This window comes from Sapajus apella, unplaced genomic scaffold, assembly GCF_009761245.1.
Source record: "Sapajus apella isolate SASKATOON/1434 unplaced genomic scaffold, GSC_monkey_1.0 scaffold77, whole genome shotgun sequence".
In the NCBI taxonomy this organism is placed as follows: Eukaryota; Metazoa; Chordata; class Mammalia; order Primates; family Cebidae; genus Sapajus; species Sapajus apella.
The window spans coordinates 5,006,758-5,017,364 of record NW_022437017.1 but is presented as its reverse complement, the minus strand read 5'-3'; the positions used below and the strand labels follow the sequence as shown (position 1 = coordinate 5,017,364).

Sequence of the window (10,607 nt, the reverse complement as noted above, 5' to 3'; positions counted from 1 at the left end):
GGAGGCTGAGACAGGAGAATTGCCTGAACCCGGGAGGCAGAGGTTGCGGTGAGCCGAGATCGCGCCATTGCACTTCAGCCTGGGTAACAAGAGCGAAATTCCGTCTCAAAAAAAGAAAAAAAAAAATTAAACAGAAAAAGACCTGGCTGGGCGCAGTGGCTCAGGCCTGTAATCTCAGCACTTTGGGAGGACGAGGTAGGCGGTTCATGAGGTCAAGAGACCAAGACCATCCTGGCTAATATGGTAAAAGCCCATCTCTTCTGAAAACAGAAAAATTATCCAGGCATGGTGGCGGGCGCCTATAGTCCCAGCTACTCAGGATGCTGAGGCAGGAGAATCACTTGAACTCAGGAGGCGGAGGTTTGCAGGGAACCAAGATGGCGCCACTGCACTCCAGCCTCGTGACAGAGCAAGACTCTGTCTCAAAAACAAAAAACAAACAAAAAAGACCACCTAAGCCAAAAAACAAACAAAAAAGACCACCTTGCCTGAATCAGGCAAGAAAAAGAAATAAAGGGTATTCAAATAGGAAAAGAGGAGGTCAAATTGTCTCTATTTGCAGACGACATGATTGTATATCTAGAAGACCCCATCGTCTCAGCCCCAAATCTCCTGAAACTGATAAACAACTTCAGCAAAGTCTCAGGATAAAAAAATCAACATGCAAAAATCACAAGCATTCCTATACACCAATAACAAACTTAAAGAGAGCCAAATCAAGAACGAACTGCCATTCGCAATTGCTACAAAGAGAATAAATACCTAGGAATACAACTAACAAGGAACATAAAGGACCTCTTCAAGGAGAACTACAAGCCACTGCTCAACGAAATAAGAAGACACAAACAGATGGAGAAACATTCCACGTTCATGGTTAGGAAGATTCAATATTGTGAAAATGGCCATACTGCCCAATGCAATTTACAGATTCAATGCTATCCCCATCAAGCTACCAATGACCTTCTTCACAGAACTGGAAAAAACCACCTTAAACTTCATATGGAACCAAAAGAGAGCCCGCATAGCTAAGTCAATTCTAAGCAAAAAGAACAAAGCTCCAGGCATCACACTACCGGACTTCAAACTATACTACAAGGCTACAGTAATCAAAACAGCATGGTACTGGTACCAAAACAGAGATACAGACCAATGGAACATAACAGAGGCCTCAGAGGCAAAACAACATATCTACAACCATCTGATCTTTGACAAACCTGACAAAAACAAGCAATGGGGAAAGGATTCCCTGTTTAATAAATGGTGTTGGGAAAACTGGCTAGCCATGTGCAGAAAGCAGAAACTGGACCCCTTCCTGACACCTTACACTAAAATTAACTCCAGATGGATTAAAAACTTAAACATAAGACCTAACACCATAAAAACCCTAGAAGAAAATCTAGGCAAAACCATTCAGGACATAGGCATAGGCAAGGACTTCATGACCAAAACACCAAAAGCATAAACAAATAGGACCTAATCAAACTCCACAGCTTCTGCACGGCAAAACAGTCATTAGAGTGAATCGGCAACCAACAGAATGGGAAAAAAATTTTGCAGTTTACCCATCTGATAAAGGGCTGATATCCAGAATTTACAAAGAACTAAAACAGATTTACAAGAAGAAAACAAGCCCATTCAAAAGTGGGCAAAGGATATGAACACTTTACAAAAGACGACATACATGAGGCCAACAAACATGAAAAAATGCTCATCATCACTGGTCATTAGAGAAATGCAAATCAAAACTACATTGAGATACCATCTCACGCCAGTCAGAATGGCAATCATTAAAAAATTTGGAGACAACAGATACTGGAGAGGATGTGGAGAAACAGGAACACTTCTACACTGTTGGTAGAAGTGTTCATTGGGAGTGTAAATTAGTTCAACCATGTGGAAGACAGTGTGGCGATTCCTCAAGGACCTAGAAATAGAAATTCCATTTGACCCAGCAATCCCATTACTGGATATATATCCAAAGGATTATAAATCGTTCTACTATAAGGACACATGCACACGAATGTTCATTGCAGCACAGTTTACAATAACAAAGACCTGGAACCAACCCAAATGCCCATCGATGATAGACTGGACAGGGAAAATGTGGCACATATACACCATGGAATATTCTGCAGCCATCAAAAACGATGAGTTCGTGTCCTTTGTAGGGACACGGATGAACCTGGAAACCATCATTCTCAGGAAACTGACACAAGAACAGAAAATCAAACACTGCATGTTCTCACTCATAGGCAGGTGTTGAACAATGAGAACACATGGACACAGGGAGGGGAGCACCACACACTGGGGTCTGTTGGGGGGAAATAGGGGAGGGACAGCGGGGGGTGGGGAGGTGGGGAGAGACAGCATGGGGAGAAATGCCAGATACAGGTGAAAGGGAGGAAGGCAGCAAATCACACTGCCACGTGTGTACCTATGCAACAATCTTGCATGTACTTCACATGTACCCCAAAACCTAAAATGCAATTAAAAAAGAAAAAAAAAAAGACCACCTGGTGGTCAAGCAGGCCATCAGAGGCAAAATTCCGTATCTGAGGAATTTAGAAGTAATTAGACTTCCCTATTATCTACAGTAGGCATCTGGTTCCAGGCTTCTTTTCAAAAAATGTGTAACTAGAATTTCTACACATCTCTAGAATGCATGCATATCAAAACTCCTTGTGCTGTGGCTCATGCCTATAATCCCAGAACTTTGGGAAGCCAAGGCTCGCTTGAGCTCAGGAGTTTAAGACCAGCCTGGCACCACAATGGCTTGAACCCCTGGGAGGCGAAGGTTGCAGTGAGCTGAGATCATGCCACTGTACACCAGCCTAGATGACAGAGTGATACTCTGTCTTTAAAAAAAAATTTTTTAAAGACCAACATGGGCAATACAGTGAGACCCTACCTCTATTAGGCTGAGGCAGGCAGAAAACGAGGTCAGGAGTTCAAGACCAGCCTAACCAACAGGGTGAAACCTTCTCTCTACTAAAAATACAAAAATTAGCTGGGTGTGGTGGCACACACCTGTAATCCCAGCTACTCAGGCGGCTGAGGCAGGAGAATCGCTTGAACCTGGGAGGCAGAGGTTGCAGTGAGCACAGATCACACACCACTTCACTCTAGCCTGGGCAAAAAAGCAAGACTCCATCTTAAAAAAATAAAGAAATAAAATAAAAAGTTCAGGCACAGTGGCTCACACCTGTAATCCCAGCACTTTGAGAGGCCGAGGTGGGTGGATCACCTGAGGTCAGGAGTTCGAGACCAGTCTGACCAACATGGTGAAACCCCATTTCTACCAAAAATACAAAAATTAGGTGGGAGCTGGGGCGGGCACCTGTAATCCCAGCTACATGAGAGGCTGACGCAGGAGAATGGCTTGAACCTGGGAGGTGGAGGTTGCAGTGAGCTGAGGTCGTGCCATTGCACTCCATCCTGGGCAACAAGAGTGAAACACCATCACAAAAAAATAAATAAATAAATAAAAAGAAACTCATTGTGCCAAACTTGTTCACAGTAAGGCACCAAAATCTCTACAAATGTAACCATTAATCATGGCCTATGTGACCAATAAGGTCCCAATTACCCTTACGCTCTTGCTTGAACGTCCATATATACAATTTCCAAAACACTCTAGGATCCAGCCACATCTCATCACCTCCACGGCCTCCAGGTCCCCGCCAGGACTCACCTAGACCAGTCAGTCCAGTTGCTCCCACCCTGGTCTCCCTTTATCCGCCCTCAAACCCACAGTTTGCCTCCCCACAGCAGCCAGATCACACTACAACTTCCCCGTGGAGGATGCTTTAATGGCTCCCAAAGTCCCTTCTAGAGCCTCTGATGGCAGGGGCTCTGGGGAAGGCCCTAGCCCAGTCCCCTCCCTTGCCCAGATAGACCTTGGCAAAAATGGCCATCAATGGGCACAACTCCTAAATGTTCTCCTTTAAGGAATGGCCTTCTGTGGTCCTACCAAACTTAACTTACAGGGACACCCAGGAGCTTGGCCTGGGCCTTTGCCATCTTTTTTTTTTTTTTTTTTTTTGAGACAGGTCTTATTCTGTCACCAGGCTGGAGTGCAGTAGTATAACCATAGCTCACTGCAGCCTTCAACTCCTGGGGTCAAGTGATCCTCCTGCCTCAGCCTCCTGTGCAGGACTACAGATGCACACTACCACATCCAGCTAATTATTTTATTTTTGGTAGAGATGGAGTCTTCCTATATTGCCGAGGCTGGTCTTGAACTCCTGGCTTTAAGCAAGCCTCCTGCCTCGGCCTCCCAAGTGCTAAGATTACAGGTGCAAACTGTACTGCACCCAACCCTTTGTCATCTACCTTATCTTCACTTGGGAAAAGTGAGAAAATTAAGACTTAGTTACTATGACAGCTAAGCAACTGTTACAACCACCAAGGTCAGGGTCAGGTTCTCTCACCACCCCAGCCCCTGACCCCCAGGACACAGGGACTTACCTGATTCCACGTGGCAAAGTTGACTTTATCAGCTGCATTAAAAGCCATGATGTTATATTTTTTGGTTGTATTCCTAGAGTGGATTAGAAGAGATAGCACCAATCCATCAATTCAATTCAATCATGAATTTAGTCAATGTGAACAAATCATTAATACAATCAGTCATTCAATTGGATCGTTAATTCAATCAAATCATTGATCCAATCGTTCCATTCAACTGAATCATTAATTCAATCATTCCATTCCACTGAATCATTAATTCAGTCACTCAACAAACCCACTCTGGTTCATTCAGTCTGTTTTGCCTGTCAATACTGGATACGGAAGACTGCAAGAATTCCCAGTCTGCCAGAGAAGCTAGACCCATCCCCTCTTAACCGCATGCAGATGAAGAACAAATGGAAGAACAAAGATTGGGGGAAACCCAAGATGTGGAGATTATTGGGAACTCAGCCTTGGGGAGGAGGGAGGACAGTCAAGGAGTGCTTCCTGGAGGAAGACGATACTGGAGCTGAGTTTTGCAGAATCAACAAGAATTCACCCAGCAGAGTCACAGCTTGGGGGTTGAGGGGAGGCACTCATGGCAGAGGGAACAGGATGTACAAAGGCCTGGAAAGGAAAGGCAGCCTGCTCACTTTGAAACAGGACGAGGAATATGTCCTGACATCTACAGCCTGGGTATCATGGCATCATATGCTCTCGAACGTTAGGCCAGGAGGCTGAATCGTGCTGTGTATTAATGCACTCATTCACACAAAAAGCAGTGTTTGCCTCCAGAGAAGCCTCAGCTTAATCGCCGCCCTGCCCTCCAAGTCTCCCCCGGTCTGGAGGGAGAACCACAGACAGGGCCAGAAACGCCAGGCTAAAAAGACCGTAAAGGTTTTCATTTTTGCGGGGTGGAGAGGAGTGGGAGATGGGGTTGGGGATTTACTTCGGAACTCGAACGACGTATTCAGTGACGTTCTGGCTGCTGGGGCCCTGCGGAGAGAGGAAGCGGACGGTGAGTGAGGTGCCGCCGAGGTTGCCGCCGGGACCCCCGAACCCCGCCAAATCCACACTCACTAGGGCCGCCATGGGCAATGGTCAGCGGTTCCGATCTGGTCCGACCCGGGTTCCTTTCTTCTCCTCTGGCTAGCGCGTCCCTCGATCTCGCGGAAGCCGCGGCTCGGTGTCTAGTCTCTCTGTTCCGGGAGTCGCGTGAGGATTCCAACCCTAGGCGCCTCTGGCACTGGGAAAGGGTAACCGGAATAGCCGCTATTCCGTCTACGCCTCCGCGGCCGCCTAACCCGGAAACGAAACCCTCCAGCGGCCGCGTTGCGATGGCAACCTTCTCAGCGGCTGTGGCCAACTCAATGCGCCGTCACTTATGTTTCTTGGCGTCTATGGCCACCTCAAAAGAGCCAACCCGGTCCCTTAGACGCAACAACAAGGCCGAGTGTGAGATAAAATAACCGACCTCGGTCGCTAGCGCTCGTATATACAATGAGGTCATCAAATGTGGGACCGCCCCCCTTCGTGACGTCAGCACCCAAGGACCGCGGGGCATCCTGGGGGGGGAAGAAAGAAACTAGTCCTCCTAGCGCTTTGCGCATGCGCCATGCCCCTCGGGACGCTGGGGCCTAGAAGGCCGCGTCACCATAGCAACTGAGGCCTACTCGGGTCCAGTCAAACTGCCGCTTGGCTCGGTTCCCCATGGGCCTGTTTGGGGTTCGTTTCCTCTACCTGCCTAGAAGGGGTGGACCCCGTCATTCCCGCAAAATGACGGGGGCGGGGACGCTTGTGACGTTGAGCCGAGCCAGGAGGGTCAGAGCCTGGGCGGAATCGGGGCGCGACCACTCCAAGGGCTGCTGGCGAGATGGGTCTCTGCAAGTCCAAGCTGCCCCAAATGGGCAGGGCCCTGAGGCTCCAGGAGAAGAGTAACGTCGCGGGGTGGCTGGCTGGCTGGCTTACTGGGGGGAAGGGAATGAGGCTGCAGAGGACGGGAGGGAGGTGCAAGCTCCCCTACCCCATTCCAGGCGTGCACACACCCCTCAAGCATGGCAGTAACACAATTGCGCATGCTCACAGCACAACCGTTCCTAGCTCTAGTTCGGAAATACTCAAGCACGCTGCTGGGTTCCGGGCTCCGCCAGGTGAATCTATCAAGCCAGCTCTCTGTTCTCTGAGGGTTACAGTGTCGTGGAGGAAACTCATAAAATGGGAATCTACAACCCAGGAAGGAACGAGAGAAGCACAGCGGGGCTCTGAGGACTCAGAGAAGAGGGGAGGTTTCAGTTGGCCACTGAGGGATGCATAGGAGTTAGCTACGCAAAGGGAAGGGGAGCAGAACACAAAAGTTGGGCCATGAGCTACAGACACCGTCGATGTGTCTGGTTTCATTTATTCCTCATCCACCACTAAATGTCAAGAACTGCCAACTCCTCGGAATATAGGAGTGAGAGAGGCAGAAATAGTCTGGGGTGTAAACTTTTTCTTTTTTATTCCTGGAGTGGATTACTGTAGGGGGGAGACCCCATAAGTTTCGAGGCAGGAGTCAGAAGCCTCAGCCTATTCCCATATAAATAATGAAGAAGAAAATAACTAGAAATATAACAATAGTTGTTATTCATAGGTGATCTTATTCATAGGTGATCTTAGTTATTCATAGGTGATCTTAGTTCTTTTACTAATGCTTTTCCGCCTGTCAGGCCCATGTAAGGGTGGCTGGAGGGCGCTGGGAAAGTGCCCGCTGTTTAGCCAGCTAGAGAAGGATACGTTCAAGATGGTCAATATGTCTGCTTGCTCTGGGGAGTTAGGAGAAAACTCCGCTCCTCCAAGCTCTTGTGGTGGGCCTGACGACTGTCAGGTAGGCCTGCAGACATCCGGGGGCTTAATTGTCTCTATGTGATGCCGTGCTTCAGTGGTCACATTCCCTGTCCACTCTCATTTTCCGCTTCTGCAACTGGTTCCTTTTTTCTTAGAAGATACAATCAGTAAAATAATATAAATCTTTTTTTTTTTTTTTGAGATGGAGTTTTGCTCTTGTTACCCAGGCTGGAGTGCAATGGCGCGATCTCGGCTCACGGCAACCTCTGCCTCCTGGGTTCAAGCAATTCACCTGCCTCAGCCTCCGGAGTAGCTGGGACTACAGGCCTGTGCCACCATGCCCAGCTAATTTTTGTATTTTTAGTAGAGACGGGGTTTCACCATGTTGACCAGGATGGTCTCGATGTCTTGACCTCGTGATCCACCCGTCTCAGCCTCCCAAAGTGCTGGGATTATAGGTGTGAGCCACCGCGCCTGACCTAAGAATATAAATCTTAATGTCTTTGTTCTTTCTTGACAAGCATGGAAAAGTGCTGATGCATTACACTACTGGAAAGCCTTAGGCCCCTACCTGTAGGACACGTGATGTACTTGACCCTATCACTGACCACCAATGCCACGTTCTAACTACCCTGACCCCAGCTTTGTACTCAATAAAAGTCAGAGTGTTTGGACACTCAGGGCCACTGTGAGACTCCATGTTTGGTTGGCAGTGGACCCCTGGGCCCAAACTCTCTTTTCTTCTTTCCTTTTTTTTTAAAGATGGGGTTTCGCCATGATGGCCAGGCTGGTCTTGAACTCCTGACTTCAGGTGATCCACCCACCTCAGCCTCCCAAAGTGCTAGGATTACAGGCATGAGCCACTGCGCCCGGCCCAAACTCTCTTTTCTCTATCTCTGTGTCTGTGTCTTTTATTTCTAGTTTCCCGTCTCCACACCAGCAGAGAGATGCTCAAAGGACCCTGTAGGGCTGAAACCTACAGATTAGAAGAGGTAGTGTCAATCCAATACATCAATTCAATCATTAATCAATGCGAATGAATCATTAATTCAGTCATTTAATTGGATTGCTAATTCAATCAAATCATTAATTCAATCACTCGGGTCAATTCAGTTGTTCTGTTCAATTGAATCATTAGTTCAGTTGCCCTCATGGAGTCGAGTCTGGCTTAGGGGAGACAAGAAGCAGTAAACAGGAAGATCATGACTGACTTTGGCCATTGCTCTTGGGGAAATAGGGTTCTCAGACAAGGAGTGATGGGGGAAAACTCTAAACGGAGGCTAGAGAAGGCCAGATGGAAGTTGTGAGTTGTGGCCAGAGGAACTGGGACAGGCAGGGATTTTCAGGTGGAGGGAACAGCAAGGAGAAGTGAGTAGGTTTTTTCCTTTTTTTTTTTTTTGAGATGGACTCTCACTCTGTCGCCCTGGCTGGAGTGGAATGGCGCGATCCTGGCTCACTGCAACCTCCGCCTCCCGGGATCAAGTGATCCTCCTGCCTCAGCCACCTGAGTAGCTAGGACTACAGGCGCACACCACCATGCCCAGCTAATTTTTATATTTTTAGTTGAGATGGGGTTTCACCATGTTGGTCAGGCTGGTCTCAAACTCCTGACCTCATGATCCCCTGACCTGGGCCTCCCAAAGTGCTAGAATTACAGGCGTGAGCCACAGTGCCTGGTTTGTGAGATTCAAATTCAAAGAACTGAAGCTCTCTAGGGCTAGGACAGAGGGAAGATTGGGGAGGGGAGTATGGGATGAGTCTGGGGGCATGGGCAACGTCCCTGCCTCTCTCTGAACCTGAGTTCCCTCAACTGTAAAGTGGGATAAGAGTCCTGGGGGGGTGCTTCAAGGAGATGCCATGTGCAAAGGGCCTGGCCTGCTCAAGTTTACTTTTTTTTTTTTTTGAGATGGAGTCTTGCTCTGTTGCCCAGGCTAGAGTGCAGTAGTGAGAACTCGGCTCACTGCAACTTCCGCCTCTAGGGTTTAAGTGATTCAACTGCCTCAGCCGCCTGAGTAGCTGGGAGTATAGGTTTGTGCCACCAGGCCTGGCTAATTTTCTGTATTTTTATTAAAAATGGGGTTTCGCCGGGCGCGGTGGCTCAAGCCTGTAATCCCAGCAGTTTGGGAGGCCGAGGTGGGTGGATCACGAGGTCAAGAGATCAAGACCATCCTGGTCAACACGGTGAAACCCCGTCTCTACTAAAAATACAAAAAATTAGCTGGGCATGGTGGCGCGTGCCTGTAATCCCAGCTACTCAGGAGGCTGAGGCAGGAGAATTGCCTGAACCCAGGAGGCGGAGGTTGCGGTGAGCCGAGATTGCGCCATTGCACTCCAGCCTGCGTAACAAGAGCGAAACTCTGTCCCAAAAAAATAAATAAATAAAAATGGGGTTTCTTCATGTTGGCGAGGCTGGTCTCGAACTCATGACCTCAGGTGACCCACTTGCCTTGGCCTCCCAAAGTGCTGGGATTACAGGCGTGCGCCTGGCCCCAACGAGTTCTTAGAGCAAGTCTTGCCCTCAGGGCTGCAGATACAGAATTTACAAGATGCCAACATCAGAGTGGGAAAGAGAGGCATGGAGTCCTGCAAAACAAAGACATTTCTGGTCTAGGCATGGTGGCTCATGCCTGTAATCCCAGCACTTTGGGAGGCCAAGGCGGGCGGATCACGAGGTCAGGCATTCGAGTCCCGCCTGGCCAAAATTGTGAAACCCAGTCTCTACTAAAAATACAAAAAAAAAAAAAAAAAAAAATTAGCCAGGTATGGTGGTGTGCGCCTGTAATCCCAGCTACTCAGGAGGCTGAGGCAAGCGAATCACTTGAGCCTGGGAGGCAGAGGTTGCAGTGAGTCAAGACAGTGCCACTGCACTCCAGCCTGGCCGACAGAGTGAGGCTTAGTCTCAAAAAAAAAAAAAAAAAGAAAAAGAAACCTTTCGAAGAAGTCCTGGCACTTTGATGATGGGATCAAAGGTCTTGGGGGTCAGGGCAACTGTCCCATGTGCAGGTGGGGGCCCTGCTTCTTGTTCACACCTACAACCAAGGAGTTATGTCAAGCTCATAATTCCTTGTGGTGGGTTTAAAGGGCAAATCTCAGCCCTGCCTCAGGACTGGGCGTTCTCCAAGGGCAAAGGCCGGGCTCATTCATTTCTATGCCTGCCCCAGCCTCAGGCCAGTGCCCGGAAGAAAGCAGGTCCCCAGCTCCACTATCGAACTAGGTCTCAGAACAAAGGCTACAGACCACGGCTGGGGCCCCTTCAGGTCCACCAAAGTGATCAGTGTGGACTTTACAGCATCTCGCATTTTCCTTTTTGGATTCACGACCAACATTCGACAACA

The 10,607-nt window shown here is 48.4% G+C and overlaps 1 protein-coding gene across 3 annotated transcripts in view; it reads right to left on the bottom strand.

Annotated features, from left to right (window-relative positions):
- GTF2F1 (general transcription factor IIF subunit 1) overlaps window positions 1-5,992 on the bottom strand; it is a 40,114-nt gene extending 34,122 nt beyond the window's left edge. For all 3 annotated transcript variants that reach the window (XM_032252092.1, XM_032252094.1, XM_032252091.1), the window contains exons 1-3: window positions 5,530-5,992; window positions 5,399-5,445; window positions 4,468-4,540 (exon numbers count right to left, since the gene is read on the bottom strand). In XM_032252092.1, the coding sequence (XP_032107983.1) occupies window positions 4,468-4,540; window positions 5,399-5,445; window positions 5,530-5,541 (132 nt within the window). In that variant the 5' untranslated portion in view covers window positions 5,542-5,992. The remainder of the gene's footprint in view (window positions 1-4,467; window positions 4,541-5,398; window positions 5,446-5,529) is intronic.
- Window positions 5,993-10,607: the final 4,615 nt, after the last annotated feature.